The sequence below is a fragment of the Cheilinus undulatus genome, linkage group 22 (assembly GCF_018320785.1).
Source record: "Cheilinus undulatus linkage group 22, ASM1832078v1, whole genome shotgun sequence".
Classification (NCBI taxonomy): domain Eukaryota; kingdom Metazoa; phylum Chordata; class Actinopteri; order Labriformes; family Labridae; genus Cheilinus; species Cheilinus undulatus.
Genome location: NC_054886.1, coordinates 36,057,505 through 36,077,285, shown reverse-complemented (window position 1 = coordinate 36,077,285; position 19,781 = coordinate 36,057,505). Strand labels below are relative to the sequence as shown.

Sequence of the window (19,781 nt, the reverse complement as noted above, 5' to 3'; positions counted from 1 at the left end):
ATATTTACAGCTGATATAGACTGATATTTACAGCTGATATAGACTGATATTTACAGCTGATATAGACTGATCCAAAGAAATAGGGATAAAAACCAAGTCCTCACTTGATACAGGTCACAACTCATATCAGGTCATGACTAGAGGATAGCCTCCTGTAACTCTGTTGATTTTTAGCAGCTCAGCCTTTCCTGACACTAAAACCTCATTTGTTTTTGCATATTATCCCCTTTGTTTTACTAATTCTGAAGCTCTTCTGTCAAATTTTGATTCTTTTTTTGTAACTTTTACCTGTTGTTGCCGTTTCAAACTCGTCCATGCAGCATAAATAAATATTTTATTGTTGTTTCTCTGACCAGAGCGGTTATTATCAGGTCAAAATCAAAGATGTTGATCACAGTTGAACTTTAACTGGACCATGGTTCTGCTGACCTCGGCGAGCCCCAGAGAGCGCCGTTACCCCCCCTCATGGTCGGCCTTGGTACCCTAACAGAGGGGGGGGCAGTGCAGACCTAACTCTGATCTGCGTACTGATCTGAACCAAAGTGAGCCGGCCTGCCTGGAGGAAACCGGTCCTGGGGCCCTGCTGATGTGTGTGTGAGTGTGGTGCACTGTGATTGGTGGGTTGAAGGAAGAGGCGGGAGGCGTCAGATCTGCCACAAGCTTTTATTGCAAAGTGTGATCTCAGAAACAACGTTCCACTTTAAGGCTCCAGATGTCGTCTGCTCTTGTTCTTGTTGGTGGTGGGGCCGTCTCTCACTGAGAGGGCGGAGCTAATCTGCTTCCTGTTGTGTTTCTTTACAAAATAAAAGTGCATTCTAACTAGGTGGTGTGACGGTTACATTCGAACTGAAAGTAAGGCGACGACCAAACAGCTAGAATGAGGTGAGTCCGACAGGAATGAGGTGGAGGTAAACAAACGTTGGCTGTAGTGTTGAACAAAAAGTGTCTGTTAAACTCCTCTTCCTCTCCTCTTCCTCTTCCTCTCTATGCATAGTCTAACATACATCTGCCTGGTTTGGTAGTGTGCCAGCTGAAGAGAAGTCATGTGGCAACAAAGTGGGAGGTGTTTGCATATCGTTATGTTAAAGAGATCTACTTCATTTGGAAAAAAGAAAGAAGAAGAAAACAAAGAAACAAAGGGACCTAAAGAGGCTAACTCCTTCAGGACGTGGATACAGACAGAGCAAGCTGCTGAGTGAAGCGGCGGTGTTCAGGTGGGGTCGGGTGCTTCGGTCCGGATGGCACAGCAGTTGGCTTGGCACTGCTCGGCTCGCCGCCGTGACATCACAGCGGCTTGCCCTCCAGAGACACCACGTCATTGCCCAGAATCTGCGCCAGCATCCTGCGGTCCTGGAGTTTTTCCAGCTCTGTCACCAGCCACTCGTATTTGACACCTGGGGAGAAAGGGAGGAGAGAGAGGAGAGGTCACGGAGGGGTCAGATACGATGATGGTTGAACACAGAACGCCACGGAGGGACAAAGGGAACGCCACACACACAGTGTTAACGCCACACACACACAGGGAGAATGCCACACACACACACACACAGGGAGAACGCCACACACATACACACCCACACACACACACACACACACAGAACGCCACACGGCTGTGGTAATGGTACAGGTATAACTGGGTGACTCCACTGCTTCCTGGCTATTCTATCTGAATGTTTCAGTAACAGCAGCCTTCATGACCAGACTGGTCCCTTAGATCTGAGAGTTTCTTTGGTTTAAAGTGTTAAAAATGTGCTAAACTAAAATCTATCAACAGAGAAATCCTGTCTAAATGTTTAATCGATGGTTTCAAACAGCGACTGTTCAGACCAGAGCTCTAGAATCAGGTCTGTGACCTGAGGAGCAGAACTGCGGTTCAGGACTCTGGTGGTTGTCCAGGTTTTGTTGCTGCTTGGAAGGTTATGATGGTTTGAACCAATCAAGGACTTCAGTAAGTCTAGCTCCACCCTTTAGACAGTGAGGGTCATTATTCTGGATCCTCTCCAAACTCTGGACAGGGGGAACACCAGAACTGGACCAGACTGTCCAGGACCAGGAGGAGGAACTACAGCTTCAGATAAACCAGAACCACAGGAATGATCCAACAGGTAGACTCACCTTTAAAAATCCTTTCGATGGCGTATTTAGAGCTGGCGTAGAGCATCTTACTCCTTATTGAAGCCTCTTCTGGAGACCTGAAAACAGACAATCACAGACCAATGACTGATCACAGATCAATAACTGATCACAGATCAATAACTGATCACAGACCAATGACTGATCACAGATCAATAACTGATCACAGATCAATAACTGATCACAGACCAATGACTGATCAAAGACCAATGACTGATCACAGACCAATAACTGATCACAGATCAATGACTGATCAAAGATCAATAACTGATCACAGATCAATGACTGATCACAGACCAATGACTGATCACAGATCAATGAATGATCACAGACCAATGACTGATCACAGATCAATAACTGATCACAGACCAATGACTGATCACAGATCAATGACTGATCACAGACCAATGACTGATCACAGACCAATAACTGATCACAGATCAATGACTGATCAAAGACCAATGACTGATCACAGACCAATAACTGATCACAGATCAATGACTGATCAAAGACCAATGACTGATCACAGACCAATAACTGATCACAGATCAATGACTGATCAAAGATCAATAACTGATCACAGATCAATGACTGATCACAGACCAATGACTGATCACAGATCAATGACTGATCACAGACCAATGACTGATCACAGATCAATGACTGATGGACCAGCCAATAGGAAACAGGTAGCGGACAGGATCTAACCTCTGACCCTCTGACTCCCAGAACCACTGATCCACATGACCCCTAACCAAAGACCATCATCAAGGACCGGCCCACTGACTGGTCCAGGTTCAGCAGCGTACCAGAAGATGAAGACCAGGTCCTGCCTCCTGGTCTCCTTGGTCTCGTAGCTGGCGTCATAAAGGGCAAATCTGCAGTCGTCAGGGGGGAAGAGCTTGATGAAGCAGGCGTAAGGGTCGTCCACCGTCTTGCCAATGTCACTCACCAGGATTTGGTTCCCCTCCTCCACCATGATGATCTTGTCTGCGCTCAGATAGAACAGGACCGCCTTCTTCACCCCCAACTTCATGTCCTTGAACACCGCGATGACCTCATCGTCCACTTTCACACCTGATGTCTGCAGACAACACAGAGGGAAAAGTCAGCACATGGCTATGACATCACACCCATCTCTTATTGGTTAAATCATTTCAATCAAACCTCTGGGAACATGGCTGTAGATCCACAAACACAGAGGACTGTTCTATTTCTGCATCTATTCATATTTCTAACTTATATTAGCCCAGACTGAGAGAGTAACAACACTCAGAGAGGCTGAGCCAATCAGAGCTGAGAGAGGAAGGAGGCAGTCTGGTAGGCAGTTTATGTTTGGGACTCACAGCTGGGCCTCACCTATACCTGATGGTACAGCAGCATTAGACTGATGGATGGTTTATCCCGCTCATATTTACAGCCAAAATACCGACTGTAACCTTCAGCTGAACCTTCATCTGCACTCAGGGAATGATCTGTCATGCCCTCATCAAGGTAGACTCAACTGATCCTGATATCATATCTACAATCAGACATCCCTGCTTTGGAAAGTGTCTCAGTCCTATATGGGTGTCTCTCGGCCCTGTGTGGGCTGTGGGAGTAACTAAAGGCAGAGTTTGATTAATAGAGTAACTAAAGCCAGAGGATGATTTATAGAGTAACTAAAGCCAGAGGTTGATTTATAGAATAATTAAAGCCAGAGTTTGATTGATAGAGTAACTTAAGTCAGGGTTTGATTTATAGAGTAACTAAAACCAGAGTTTGATTTATATAGTAACTAAAGCCAGAGTTTGATTTATAGAGTAACTAAAACCAGAGTTTGATTTATAGAGTAACTAAAGTCAGAGTTTGATTTATAGAGTAACTAAAACCAGAGTTTGATTTATAGAGTAACTAAAGTCAGAGTTTGATTTATAGAGTAACTAAAACCAGAGTTTGATTTATAGAGTAACTAAAGTCAGAGTTTGATTTATAGAGTAACTAAAACCAGAGTTTGATTTATAGAGTAACTAAAGTCAGAGTTTGATTTATAGAGTAACTAAAACCAGAGTTTGATTTATAGAGTAACTAAAGTCAGAGTTTGATTTATAGAGTAACTAAAACCAGAGTTTGATTTATATAGTAACTAAAGTCAGGGTTTGATTTATAGAGTAACTAAAACCAGAGTTTAATTAATAGAGTAACTAAAGTCAGAGTTTGATTTATAGAGTAACTAAAACCAGAGTTTGATTTATATAGTAACTAAAGTCAGAGTTTGATTTATAGAGTAACTAAAACCAGAGTTTGATTTATATAGTAACTAAAGTCAGAGTTTGATTTATAGAGTAACTAAAACCAGAGTTTGATTTATAGAGTAACTAAAACCAGAGTTTGATTTATATAGTAACTAAAGTCAGAGTTTGATTTATAGAGTAACTAAAACCAGAGTTTGATTTATAGAGTAACTAAAGTCAGAGTTTGATTTATAGAGTAACTAAAACCAGAGTTTGATTTATAGAGTAACTAAAACCAGAGTTTGATTTATATAGTAACTAAAGTCAGAGTTTGATTTATAGAGTAACTAAAGCCAGAGGATGATTTATAGAGTAACTAAAGTCAGAGGTTGATTTATAGAATAATTAAAGCCAGAGTTTGATTGATAGAGTAACTTAAGTCAGGGTTTGATTTATAGAGTAACTAAAACCAGAGTTTGATTTATATAGTAACTAAAGTCAGAGTTTGATTTATAGAGAAACTAAAACCAGAGTTTGATTTATATAGTAACTAAAGTCAGAGTTTGATTTATAGAGTAACTAAAACCAGAGTTTGATTTATATAGTAACTAAAGTCAGGGTTTGATTTATAGAGTAACTAAAACCAGAGTTTAATTAATAGAGTAACTAAAGTCAGAGTTTGATTTATAGAGTAACTAAAACCAGAGTTTGATTTATAGAGTAACTAAAGTCAGAGTTTGATTTACAGAGTAACTAAAACCAGAGTTTGATTTATAGAGTAACTAAAGTCAGAGTTTGATTTATAGAGTAACTAAAACCAGAGTTTGATTTATATAGTAACTAAAGTCAGAGTTTGATTTATAGAGTAACTAAAACCAGAGTTTGATTTATATAGTAACTAAAGTCAGGGTTTGATTTATAGAGTAACTAAAACCAGAGTTTAATTAATAGAGTAACTAAAGTCAGAGTTTGATTTATAGAGTAACTAAAACCAGAGTTTGATTTATATAGTAACTAAAGTCAGAGTTTGATTTATAGAGTAACTAAAACCAGAGTTTGATTTATAGAGTAACTAAAGCCAGAGTTTGATTTATAGAGTAACTAAAGTCAGAGTTTGATTTATAGAGTAACTAAAGCCAGAGTTTGATTTATAGAGTAACTAAAGTCAGAGTTTGATTTATAGAGTAACTAAAACCAGAGTTTGATTTATAGAGTAACTAAAGCCAGAGTTTGATTTATAGAGTAACTAAAGTCAGAGTTTGATTTATAGAGTAACTAAAGCCAGAGTTTGATTGAAAGACTAACTAAAGCCAGAGGTTGATTTATAGAATAATTAAAGCCAGAGTTTGATTGATAGAGTAACTTAAGTCAGGGTTTGATTTCTAGAGGAACTATAGTCAGAGTTTGATTTATAGAGTAACTATAGCCAGAGTTTGATTGATATAGTAACTTAAGCCAGAGTTTGATTTATAGAGTAACTAAAGCCAGAGTATGATTTATATAGTAACTAAAGTCAGAGTTTGATTTATAGAGTAACTAAAGCCAGAGTTTGATTTATAGAGTAACTAAAGCCAGAGTTTGATTTATAGAGTAACTAAAGTCAGAGTTTGATTTATAGAGTAACTAAAACCAGAGTTTGATTTATAGAGTAACTAAAACCAGAGTTTGATTTATAGAGTAACTAAAGTCAGAGTTTGATTTATAGAGTAACTAAAGCCAGAGTTTGATTTATAGAGTAACTAAAGTCAGAGTTTGATTTATAGAGTAACTAAAACCAGAGTTTGATTTATATAGTAACTAAAGTCAGAGTTTGATTTATAGAGTAACTAAAACCAGAGTTTGATTTATATAGTAACTAAAGTCAGAGTTTGATTTATAGAGTAACTAAAACCAGAGTTTGATTTATAGAGTAACTAAAACCAGAGTTTGATTGAAAGACTAACTAAAGCCAGAGGTTGATTTATAGAATAATTAAAGCCAGAGTTTGATTGATAGAGTAACTTAAGTCAGGGTTTGATTTCTAGAGGAACTAAAGTCAGAGTTTGATTTATAGAGTAACTATAGCCAGAGTTTTATTGATATAGTACCTTAAGCCAGAGTTTGATTTATAGAGTAACTAAAACCAGAGTTTGATTTATATAGTAACTAAAGTCAGAGTTTGATTTATAGAGTAACTAAAACCAGAGTTTGATTTAAAGAGTAACTAAAACCAGAGTTTGATTTATAGAGTAACTAAAGCCAGAGTTTGATTTCAGGAGGAACTAAAGTCAGGGTTTGATTTCTAGAGGAACTAAAGTCAGAGTTTGATTTATAGAGTAACTAAAGCCAGAGTTTGATTTATAGAGTAACTAAAGCCAGAGTTTGATTTATAGAGTAACTAAAGCCAGAGTTTGATTTATAGAGTAACTAAAGCCAGAGGATGATTTCAGGAGGAACTAAAGTCAGGGTTTGATTTCTAGAATGACTAAAGCCAGAGTTTGATTATAGAGTAACTAAAGCCAGAGTTTGATTATAGAGTAATTAAAGGAAGAGTTTCATATATAGAGTAACTAAAGCCAGAGTTTGATTTCTAGAATGACTAAAGCCAGAGTTTGATTAAAGAGTAACTAAAGCCAGAGATTGATTTCAAGAGGAACTAAAGTCAGGGTTTGATTTCTAGAGTAACTAAAGTCAGAGTTTGATTGATAGAGTGACTAAAGCCAGAGTTTGATTATAGAGTAACTAAAGCCAGAGATTGATTTCAAGAGGAACTAAAGTCAGGGTTTGATTTCTAGAGTAACTAAAACCAGAGTTTGATTTATATAGTAACTAAAGTCAGAGTTTGATTTATAGAGTAACTAAAACCAGAGTTTGATTTATAGAGTAACTAAAGCCAGAGTTTGATTTATATAGTAACTAAAGTCAGAGTTTGATTTATAGAGTAACTAAAACCAGAGTTTGATTTATATAGTAACTAAAGTCAGAGTTTGATTTATAGAGTAACTAAAACCAGAGTTTGATTTATAGAGTAACTAAAACCAGAGTTTGATTTATATAGTAACTAAAGTCAGAGTTTGATTTATAGAGTAACTAAAACCAGAGTTTGATTGAAAGACTAACTAAAGCCAGAGGTTGATTTATAGAATAATTAAAGCCAGAGTTTGATTGATAGAGTAACTTAAGTCAGGGTTTGATTTCTAGAGGAACTATAGTCAGAGTTTGATTTATAGAGTAACTATAGCCAGAGTTTGATTGATATAGTAACTTAAGCCAGAGTTTGATTTATAGAGTAACTAAAGCCAGAGGATGATTTATATAGTAACTAAAGTCAGAGTTTGATTGATAGAGTAACTTAAGTCAGGGTTTGATTTATAGAGTAACTAAAACCAGAGTTTGATTTATATAGTAACTAAAGTCAGAGTTTGATTTATAGAGTAACTAAAACCAGAGTTTGATTTATAGAGTAACTAAAACCAGAGTTTGATTTATATAGTAACTAAAGTCAGAGTTTGATTTATAGAGTAACTAAAACCAGAGTTTGATTTATAGAGTAACTAAAGTCAGAGTTTGATTTATAGAGTAACTAAAACCAGAGTTTGATTTATATAGTAACTAAAGTCAGAGTTTGATTTATAGAGTAACTAAAACCAGAGTTTGATTTATATAGTAACTAAAGTCAGAGTTTGATTTATAGAGTAACTAAAACCAGAGTTTGATTTATAGAGTAACTAAAACCAGAGTTTGATTTATATAGTAACTAAAGTCAGAGTTTGATTTATAGAGTAACTAAAACCAGAGTTTGATTTATATAGTAACTAAAGTCAGAGTTTGATTTATAGAGTAACTAAAACCAGAGTTTGATTTATAGAGTAACTAAAACCAGAGTTTGATTTATATAGTAACTAAAGTCAGAGTTTGATTTATAGAGTAACTAAAACCAGAGTTTGATTGAAAGACTAACTAAAGCCAGAGGTTGATATATAGAATAATTAAAGCCAGAGTTTGATTGATAGAGTAACTTAAGTCAGGGTTTGATTTCTAGAGGAACTATAGTCAGAGTTTGATTTATAGAGTAACTATAGCCAGAGTTTGATTGATATAGTAACTTAAGCCAGAGTTTGATTTATAGAGTAACTAAAGCCAGAGGATGATTTATATAGTAACTAAAGTCAGAGTTTGATTGATAGAGTAACTTAAGTCAGGGTTTGATTTATAGAGTAACTAAAACCAGAGTTTGATTTATATAGTAACTAAAGTCAGAGTTTGATTTATAGAGTAACTAAAACCAGAGTTTGATTTATAGAGTAACTAAAACCAGAGTTTGATTTATATAGTAACTAAAGTCAGAGTTTGATTTATAGAGTAACTAAAACCAGAGTTTGATTTATAGAGTAACTAAAGTCAGAGTTTGATTTATAGAGTAACTAAAACCAGAGTTTGATTTATATAGTAACTAAAGTCAGAGTTTGATTTATAGAGTAACTAAAACCAGAGTTTGATTTATATAGTAACTAAAGTCAGAGTTTGATTTATAGAGTAACTAAAACCAGAGTTTGATTTATAGAGTAACTAAAACCAGAGTTTGATTGAAAGACTAACTAAAGCCAGAGGTTGATTTATAGAATAATTAAAGCCAGAGTTTGATTGATAGAGTAACTTAAGTCAGGGTTTGATTTCTAGAGGAACTAAAGTCAGAGTTTGATTTATAGAGTAACTATAGCCAGAGTTTTATTGATATAGTAAAGCCAGAGTTTGATTTATAGAGTAACTAAAGTCAGAGTTTGATTTATAGAGTAACTAAAGTCAGAGTTTGATTTATAGAGTAACTAAAACCAGAGTTTGATTTAAAGAGTAACTAAAACCAGAGTTTGATTTATAGAGTAACTAAAGCCAGAGTTTGATTTCAGGAGGAACTAAAGTCAGGGTTTGATTTCTAGAGGAACTAAAGTCAGAGTTTGATTTATAGAGTAACTAAAGCCAGAGTTTGATTTATAGAGTAACTAAAGCCAGAGTTTGATTTATAGAGTAACTAAAGCCAGAGTTTGATTTATAGAGTAACTAAAGCCAGAGGATGATTTCAGGAGGAACTAAAGTCAGGGTTTGATTTCTAGAATGACTAAAGCCAGAGTTTGATTATAGAGTAACTAAAGCCAGAGTTTGATTATAGAGTAATTAAAGGAAGAGTTTCATATATAGAGTAACTAAAGCCAGAGTTTGATTTCTAGAATGACTAAAGCCAGAGTTTGATTAAAGAGTAACTAAAGCCAGAGATTGATTTCAAGAGGAACTAAAGTCAGGGTTTGATTTCTAGAGTAACTAAAGTCAGAGTTTGATTGATAGAGTGACTAAAGCCAGAGTTTGATTATAGAGTAACTAAAGCCAGAGATTGATTTCAAGAGGAACTAAAGTCAGGGTTTGATTTCTAGAGTAACTAAAGTCAGAGTTTGATTTATAGAGTAACTAAAGCCAGAGTTTGATTTATAGAGTAACTAAAGTCAGAGTTTGATTTATAGAGTAACTAAAAGCAGAGTTTGATTGATAGAGTAACTAAAGCCAGAGTTTGATTTCAGGAGGAACTAAAGTCAGGGTTTGATTTCTAGAATGACTAAAGCCAGAGTTTGATTTATAAGGTAACTAAAACCAGAGTTTGATTTATAGAGTAACTAAAGTCAGAGTTTGATTTATAGAGTAACTAAAACCAGAGTTTGATTTATAGAGTAACTTAAGCCAGAGTCTGATTTATAGAGTAACTAAAGCCAGAGTTTGATTTATAGAGTAACTTAAGCCAGAGTCTGATTTATAGAGTAACTAAAGCCAGAGTTTGACTTATAGAGTAACTAAGGCTAGAATTTGCTTGATAGAGTAACTAAAGCCAGAGTTTGATTTCAAGAGGAACTAAAGTCAGAGTTTGATTTATAGAGTAACTAAAGCCAGAGTTTGATTTATAAGGTAACTAAAACCAGAGTTTGATTTATAGAGTAACTAAAGTCAGAGTTTGATTTATAGAGTAACTAAAGCCAGAGTTTGATTTATAGAGTAACTAAAGCCAGAGTTTGATTTATAGAGTAACTAAAGTCAGAGTTTGATTTATAGAGTAACTAAAGTCAGAGTTTGATTGATAGAGTAACTAAAGCCAGAGTTTGATTTACAGAGTAACTAAAGTCAGAGTTTGATTTATAGAGTAACTAAAGCCAGAGTTTGATTTATAGAGTAACTAAAGCCAGAGTTTGATTTATAGAGTAACTCAAACCAGAGTTTGATTCATATAGTAAATAAAGCCAAGGTTTGATTCATAGAGTAACTAAAGCCAGAGTTTGAATTATACAATAACTAAAGCCAGAGTTTGATTTCTAGAGTAACTAAAGTCAGAGTTTGAGTGATAGAGTAACTAAAACCAGAGTTTGATTTATAGAGTAACTAAAGCCAGAGTTTGATTTCTAGAGTAACTAAAGCCAGAGTTTGCATGATATAGTAACTAAAGCCAGAGTTTGATTTCAAGAGGAACTAAAGTCAGAGTTTGATTTATAGAGTAACTAAAGCCAGAGTTTGATTTATAGAGTAACTAAAGCCAGAGTTTGATTGATAGAGTAACTAAAGCCAGAGTTTGATTTATAGAGTAACTAAAGCCAGAGTTTGATTTATAGAGTAACTAAAGCCAGAGTTTGATTTATAGAGTAACTAAAGCCAGAGTTTGATTGATAGAGTAACTAAAGCCAGAGTTTGATTTATAGAGTAACTAAAGCCAGAGTTTGATTTATAGAGTAACTAAAGCCAGAGTTTGATTGATAGAGTAACTAAAGTCAGAGTTTGATTTATAGAGTAACTAAAGTCAGAGTTTGATTGATAGAGTAACTAAAGCCAGAGTTTGATTTATAGAGTAACTAAAGCCAGAGTTTGATTTATAGAGTAACTAAAGCCAGAGTTTGATTGATAGAGTAACTAAAGTCAGAGTTTGATTGATAGAGTAACTAAAGTCAGAGTTTGATTTATAGAGTAACTAAAGCCAGAGTTTGATTGATAGAGTAACTAAAGCCAGAGTTTGATTGATAGAGTAACTAAAGCCAGAGTTTGATTTATAGAGTAACTAAAGCCAGAGTTTGATTTATAGAGTAACTAAAGCCAGAGTTTGATTGATAGAGTAACTAAAGTCAGAGTTTGATTGATAGAGTAACTAAAGTCAGAGTTTGATTCATAGAGTAACTAAAGCCAGAGTTTGATTCATAGAGTAACTAAAGTCAGAGTTTGATTCATAGAATAACTGAACTCAGAGTTTTATTTAAACCTTTTAGGAGACGAGAAACAAGAGAAAAATGAAAAATGTCATTTTGGTAATAATGTTTGTTTCTTCAGTAGGAGGTAACTGAGGACAGATACCAGAGGGATGCCCTTATATGGAGATATTTCAGATTGATCTGAGTGACTCACCATGGTGTTTTCTGTTCGAACAGGTTTTGGTCGTCAACAACGTCAGGGAGTGGCTAACAGGTTCAGCTGCGTCGAGCAGGTATGATGGTCCGTCAGTTGATCACCCAGGTCTGTGTGATGAAACAAGAATCATAATCATACTCATGAGTTTAAACCAAACTGAGCAGGGTCAAAGAATGGATCGGTGTTGTTTCAAAGTAAAATGTGCAAAATTTCCCGGTAAATATCTGTCCCTATAGAAGAGTTCATCGGCCACTCCGGCTCCTACACTGTAAAAACTGGAGTGTTAATTTGTCAGTTGATTTAACTCCCTAAGTGTAATTGTAACTCCACCCTGAGTTCAGTGGTCTTCAGTGTTGGAGTTGTTTGACAGTGCTGAGCCCATCAACAGTGCAGAGAGTCAATTGATGTAAGCTCCGCCTACTTTCATTTCAAAATTTGAATAATTTTCCCATGATGCCCTCATGCAGAGTGTTCATATGTGTTTTAGATGTGTTGAATTGTGTTTGGATCTGACTAGATGATGCCTGTTGGACAGTAATCATTGCTTGGAGTCCTTTGTTCATGTTTCTGGTGGATTGTTCACCATTTTTACGTTTTTAAACTTTCCACCATGAGTGAAATTGTTTCCTGAGTAAGTGACTTCCTGCCTGTGGCAGCAGTGTAGTGTATGTGAATTGAGGTTTACATGGAAGACATGTTTAATCGCCCTTATTTAATTCCACTTAAGGTCTGGTGGTTGGGAAGGGTTCTGATTGGACAGGGGGTGGACGTGATGTATTTACGTCTACTGGGAGAAAACAAACTCCTCCTGCTTCTGTCCATCTTTTCATTATATCCATACCTTCTAAGGCTCTTATTAAATAAATAGTCTCGGCTCGAGTCCGACACTTGCTTCGGGCGGACATCCTGGAAAATGTGCCGGCTAGCGCCGAATATGTGCGTCATCGCGACAGACAAGGGAACGAGTGTGTGCAGAATGAACGGAATTAATTTAAAGTGGAATGAACCTGTACGAGGAATTATTCAATTCGGATTTAAAATCAGAATAAACCAGCCACTTACTTTGGATTTAAGTTTAATTCGGAATGGTCATTTTCATTCGGGATTGGGTGTTTACAAGGTGATTTTAAAGAGGATTTGATTTTTATTCTGAATTAAAGGGGGATTAAAGCTCTCATGTAAACGTAGCCAATATTACAATCATGCCAAACTAATATCAACTCATTTTATTTACATACAGGTTCATTTTATCAACAAGAAGAGAAATTGTGGTCTTGTTCCCTTTAGTTTAAACGGGACATGGTTTATAAATCCTGTGGCGTATTTAACACCAGGTCTTGTCAAAGGTCTGGTAAAAATTCCCCTCACAACGATAAAAACAATCCTTTCTAACTGAACAGTCCGTCTTTCTCTCGCTTTCTCCTCTCTGGACTCTGTGCACTGACCCCAGGTCAGCTGAAACAGGGCTCGGATCAGCTTTTGTGAACAGGTTGCTGTTTTAAAGCTACGAACAGTCATGTTGAATGTATATTTAGAATGAATATTCCAGTCTTGTAAATTCATCATCAGTGGATTCTAAAAATGTTAAAATCATACGTTAAAAGTCAGCACATTTTTGCCTGACCTGTTTAGATTATCTGCAGGTAAATCCTCCTTCTAAAGTAGCTAATTAACCCTTTAGTGTGCAAACATGCAGCACTCATTAAATGGTACCTGCATCTAATATTGGATCATTTCTCTTTATAAATATTACAGCAGCCAATATATCAGTCGTTGGTCGTAGTGATATTGCTAAAAAAAACTTGTGCGGCCCCCAGGACATCTTATTGGAACCTAATGAGTTATAATACTCCTAATAGTCAGAATAGTCATAAAGTCAGCGTCTTACCTGGAGCGTCTCTGATGGAGGAAGTGTCTCTCTGATCGATGAGTCACATATAAATGTGTTCTCCTCTGACAGGCGTGTCATTGTGTTTTTAACCCCTCATATTCCCTGATGCACTTAGACCAGGGCAATTCTATGACAAATTCAACCATTCAACGGGCCAAATCTTAAAATCAAGAAATGTAGGGACTTCTGCTGAGGCACGAGGCAAGATGGCTGCACAGCACTGAGCTCTGACCCAAACACCTCTCTATCTTAGTCTTTAAGGCTCACGGACAATCCTAATAGAGATTTAAATCAAAGAAAAATGTGTTTGAAGTAACTATGGCTGCAAGAAAAGATACAAACTCGACCATGTATCGGCATTTTACTCCAAGAAGAAACCAGGCTAACGAGCCAGCTGGGAGTTAGCTATGCTAATCAAACAAACAATGGCTACAGGGATGGAGACTACAAGACTCTACAATGAGCTGGTTTGTTCATGCAGGTTGTTGACAAGAATTTAAATGAAAAGGCTCCGTTAAAGCAGCAGAGAAGCAAAGAATACAATACAGGTTAGCTCAAAAACTAAATTCACAAGAGATATGTGTATCTCTTCACAAAGCAGCATTTAAATTTTTCTTTTTTTTTTTGTTTTCCTTTTCTGTTTAAAATGATGCTGGAAGGCAGGTCTTTTTTTTGTTCACTTTAAAGAGGTTCATACTCAGCGTTAGAGCTGACATCACAGTTACATTATGTTCAGTTGAATTTGATAGTTTTCCTCAAAACAGTGCAAAATTAATGCATGACATTCCCTTGGGAGATAGAGTTGCTTGTTTTGTATGCAAGAGATTAAGGGTTTCATCCTTTTGGTCTTTATTACTTTATTTTTTATTTATTATTATTATTTTTATTATTTTTATTATATATTTAATATTTATAATATATTATTATTATAATATTTTATTTCTTATTTATTTTTTTTATTATTTATTATTTTTTATTATATATATTATATATTATATATAATTCTTATATTATTTTATTATTTTTATTATAATTATTATTTATTTATTTTCATTGTGTATTATTATTATTATATTATTTATCATTATTATTATTATATATTATATATTATATATTATTATTATATTATTTTTATTATTTTTATTTTATTTTATTTTTATTATATTATTTATTCTTTTATATTGTATTATTATTGTATTGTATTATTATTTTATTATTATTTATTATTATTATGATTATTATTGTTGTTATTATATTTAATATATTATTATCATATTATTTTATTTTTATTATTTTTTAAATTTATTACTTTATTATTATTTTTATTTTTATTTATTATTTATTTATTATTCATTTATTTATTATTATTCATTTCTTAATGCAAATACGCTATATGTCTGTTGTTGTTGTTTTTCTCATACTCCCCACAGGGATTGTCTGTGAACCCGTTATTTTTCTATTTTTCTTGTTGACATGGAGGGGGAGAGTGAGGTGTTCAGTGTTAGACATTGCCAAGTGACACTCACAGATGTTACTAAGTAAGTCGGGGGGGGGGGGGGGGGGTAACTCAGGGCTCCACCACTGACTTTAATCAACAGAGGGAGGAAAATCACATCAGCACAGATAAAGCTGAAAGTTTTACTGTTGTTTCCTTTAATGTTAGAGGACTTCATTCTCCATATAAGCGTTCAAAAGTTCTTGACTTCCTAAAAAGAAAGAAAATAGATCCTGCACTGTCGCAGGAAACGCATCTAAAACCAAATGATGCAAAACCGCTACTATAAACCTTTTGTGGCATCAGGTGATGGGACTCGCACGAAAGGTGTTGTGATTTTAATGAGACGTTAATTTATCATTTGAAAAAATCGACTCTGATAATACAGGACGTCTGGCTTTTTGCTGTACATCAACACAAGGCAACAAAGTAGCATTTGTTAGTCTTTATGCCCCTACTGTATTTGATGAGGACGTTTTTTTCCTCAGTCACATCAGTTACTGAAGTTAAATGACTACAGTTTATATGCTAGCTCAGACATGAATGCTGATCTTGATAAATTCAGCTCAACCCTATCAAGTTGTCAAGAATCTGCCTCAGTCTTTTCATTAAAGATTTAAATTTCACTGGTACATGGAGAGTACATAATCCACCTGCCAAGGACTATACTTTCTTCTCCTCAAGACATCAAACCTTCTCTGGCATAGATTACTTCCTTCTATCTCACAATTCAGTGCCGTTGGTAAACTCAATAGAAATCTTGGCCAGGCATCTGTCCGACCACAATCCAATCATTTCTGCTTTCCACTACAGGAGCATTAAGAACCGAGCTACAAGGTGGAAGGTTAACACTTCACTATTGAAGAGTGATGAACTTCTAAAACAGCCGAGACCAAAACTGACTGAATTTATCAGCCTGAACAGAAACAGCGTTTCAGATACAACAGTGGTTTGGGCTTCTATCAAAGGCTTTATTAGAAATAATGCTGTTTGGTTTAGTTCTTACCAACATAAAAAACGCCATCAAGCCATCCTGACTTTAGAAAGAGAATGCCATAATTTGGAGAAGGATCTTAGAAAGTCTACTCATTCAACAGAAAACCATCTTTGAACAGAACAAGCTGGATTAGTAGGGCAGAATACATGATCCATGTAACCAAAGGTAAATATTATGCAGAAGGCAGCAGGTCAAGTCTTGGTTTGGCGTTGGCTCTGAAGCAACAGGAGGCTGAGAGATCCTACCAGCTATTAAACGCAGTAAACTGGAGTGGTGTCTTCAACAGAAGAAATTAACCACACTTTTAAACTTCTTTGAACACTCGTAGACAAATTGCACGGCTCCCTCTGATGATGGGCCCTCCTACTCTTACTGTAGAGGAAACTAAGGATTCAGATGCAGCTTTTACAATGGATGAGTTATTAAAAGCTGTCAAAGCTACAAATAAAGGACGTACTCCAGGTATAGGTGGCTCTACTTAGCAATGTGGGATACTCTGGGACCGGTTTGGTTAGAAACATTACATTTTACTATTGAAAGAGGTAGTTTCCACAGAGATGTAAACACAGCCCTGATCACGCTAATACCAAAACCAGACATCAGCCAATCTCACTGATCAATGCGGACCTCAAGATATTTCCCAAGGTCTTGTCCAATAGACTTGGGGCAGTGATTGAGAGAATAACAGGCTTTCTTAAGGGTCGTCTAGCCTCAGACAATATTCCACGACTTTTACATATAAGCTACTTAACGCAACACAAAAAACCCTACCTGTGGCCTGTTATTTGTAGATGCTGAAAAAGCATCTGACCGTCTTGAATGGCCCTATCTGTGGAGAGTATTAAGAGAATTCAAGTTTGGAGATAAATTCATCATTATGATTAAAATACTGCGTGCTAATCCGACAGCTAGGGTTTGTGTGGGAGGAGGCCTCTCTGAACTGTTTAATATAAAGAGGGGCCCACGGCAAAGGGACCCTTCGTCTCTTTTGGTTTTTAATTCATCCATTGAACTTCTTGCTCAACTTATTGGGAAATGTCCTGAAATTTACCCTATATATCACTCTGTGCTGATGACACGTTGATCTTCATGGCTGATGTTCAGCAAACTCTCCCTGCTGTCTGAGCAATTCAGGCACCTGTCTGGATATAAGGTTAACACGTCAAAATCAACTCTGGTGCCACTCAGTGTGGACCAAAGTAAAGCTGTACTCCCTCCCCAGATTACAGTTACAAAGGAGGTGCTCTACTTAGGTATCATCGTTAATAAATCCCTGTCTGCCATCACTAAAACACATCACAATCTAATACTGAGGAAGACAGAAGCTGATATAAACACATGGAGAAATCGACCAGCGTCAGTCCCAAACTGGATAGCAGTAATTATAATGAACGTACTACCACATACGATCCCTGTCGCTCCACCAGTAGGATACTGGGAGAAGCTCGACTCCTTACTAAGGAATCATGTTTGGAGTGGTAAACGAGCCGATATAAAGCGGTCAGCTCCTCCAGTTAAAAAGACAGACGGAGGTTGGTCTTGTCCTAATTTTAAACTTTATCGCTGGGCTTATGTCTTGAGAAGTGTTAGCTATTGGTTTGATGAAGATAAAGTGTCTCCATGGAAACGTAGAGAACAAGATTTAACAGCACCAATGAGACTAAAGCACTTTCCTCTCTTTGGTAAATGGGTCAAAAAGAGTGGTTGATATTATGGTCCAGTCCTAGCTGGTATAGCTCATCTCCATTATGGAATAATAATCACCTGTTACCAGAGGGAAAACCATTCAGAAACATAAACTGGGAGGATAGAGGTATTGTAACTCTTAAAGACATGAGTGGAGCAAAAAGAGCTGGTCAGTAGGTTTAGAACTGAAAACATTCCCTTTTTATCACCTCAGAGTAAGGCTAGCTTGTAAAGCTAACAAGGTTCCCTGGGGATCAAATTTAACAGAACACCAAAATCCAAAATACTCGGAGTAATAGTGACATATATCTACGATAAATCAAACTCCCAGAAATGTATTCCTGCGCCAGGAATGAAGGCTTGGGATAGGGATGTCTGAAATGGGACACAATCTAGAGAATATTTGGAGAGATGTCAATCGTGCCTCAAAAAACCCAAATCACCAGTACATACATCTGAAATTCAGTCACAGAGCATCAATAACTCCAAGAATCAGACACCAGACAGGTCTGGCACCTGACCCACCTGTTCATTTTGTCACCCAGGAACAACGGGTTCTTTTACACATACTGTACGGGACGTCCAGGTGTGTTTGATTTTTGGAAAAATGCTATTCACACCATCTCATTACTATCTGGAGCACAGTTCACCTTTGACCCCCACGTCCATCTTTTAAATGATGATTCTCAACCGACGCTTACGGACGATGCACACAAAATCTGGCCGGCCGGCCTTATGGCGACCAAGATTATAGCCCAGCGGTGGAAACGTCCTCATGATTTCTCTAAAACTCACTGGCTTCAGAGCTTTTTGGACATTTCTTATCTGGAGTCAACAGCAAGAGTCAGTGGTGCTTAGCAGAGCAGCACCCTCAGATGGACCGGCTGATATCTAACTTAAAGCATGTACTATCTGAGTAACTATATTTGGACTGTGCAGTGGTTGATGTCCTGTTGACTGGTGGTGTTGGGAAGAGGTGGGGGGCGGGGGTTGGTCTAAAACTGTTAAAAATACTGTTGTATAAATGTTCATGTAGTTCAATTTGTTCTTATTACATCAATAAAAAATAAACTGCAAAAAAAAAAAAAAAAAATCAAGAAATGTAGCCGGCCCAGACCTGGTCAGCGCCCAGTAAGCAGCTGCTAATGTCAAATTTGGAACCTATGCAGACCAATTTGATGAAAAACATGCACTTTTTATTCATAGCCTCCCTGTTTAATTTGGCAACATGACAAAAACACACAAAAAAGTGCATGAAAACAACAACAGAGCTAGATGTGAACACAACCCGAGGTAGTAGAAATGCTTTTTTCACTGAATAAAAATAAAGGAAATAAACTTAAAACAAAAAGTAAGGCAATTTGTGTTTGGTAGATTATTTCTTTGTTGTAACAACGCTTCCTGGTAATAAATGTTCTACCGTAGTAAAGCCTGTTTATTACACTTTAAATGACGCCACATCTGTAAGGATTGGCTAATGCCAAACAGCTGATTCTGCCGCTGACTCTTGTTTGGTGTTTGGATTGGATGATTGAAGTTTGAAGAAACAAGACATTTTGGCAATTTAACAATTTATTCATTTAACAAACAGGAAGAACCATACACAGCCACAACAGCCTGGCTCCTCCTCCTCATGCTGGTCACCAGCCTGGCTCCTCCTCCTCATGCTGGTCACCAGCCTGGCTCCTCCTCCTCATGCTGGTCACCAGCCTGGCTCCTCCTCCTCATGCTGGTCACCAGCCTGGCTCCTCCTCCTCATGCTGGTCACCAGCCTGGCTCCTCCTCCTCATGCTGGTCACCAGCCTGGCTCCTCCTCCTCATGCTGGTCACCAGCCTGGCTCCTCCTCCTCATGCTGGTCACCAGCCTGGCTCCTCCTCCTCATGCTGGTCACCAGCCTGGCTCCTCCTCCTCATGCTGGTCACCAGCCTGGTCACACACTGCTGTGGGATGGCATCCCA

At 36.7% G+C, this 19,781-nt stretch overlaps 1 protein-coding gene across 1 annotated transcript; it reads right to left on the bottom strand.

The window, feature by feature from the left end:
- Positions 1-655: 655 nt before the first annotated feature.
- Positions 656-11,868, bottom strand: LOC121504501 (cofilin-2-like). Its single transcript, XM_041779310.1, has 4 exons — positions 11,751-11,868; positions 2,943-3,217; positions 2,116-2,192; positions 656-1,394 (listed from the first exon to the last, which is right to left on the bottom strand). Exons 1-4 carry the CDS (start codon positions 11,751-11,753, stop codon positions 1,285-1,287), a joined length of 465 nt encoding a protein of 154 aa, XP_041635244.1. The 5' UTR covers positions 11,754-11,868; the 3' UTR covers positions 656-1,284.
- Between the last annotated feature and the right edge of the window lie 7,913 nt (positions 11,869-19,781).

Coding starts and splice junctions, on each gene's coding strand:
- LOC121504501 (XM_041779310.1), bottom strand. Junction 2,193..2,942: donor GACCTGGTCTTCATCTTCTG/GTACGCTGCTGA, acceptor GTCTGTTTTCAG/GTCTCCAGAAGAGGCTTCAA. Junction 1,395..2,115: donor CATCGAAAGGATTTTTAAAG/GTGAGTCTACCT, acceptor CTTTCTCCCCAG/GTGTCAAATACGAGTGGCTG.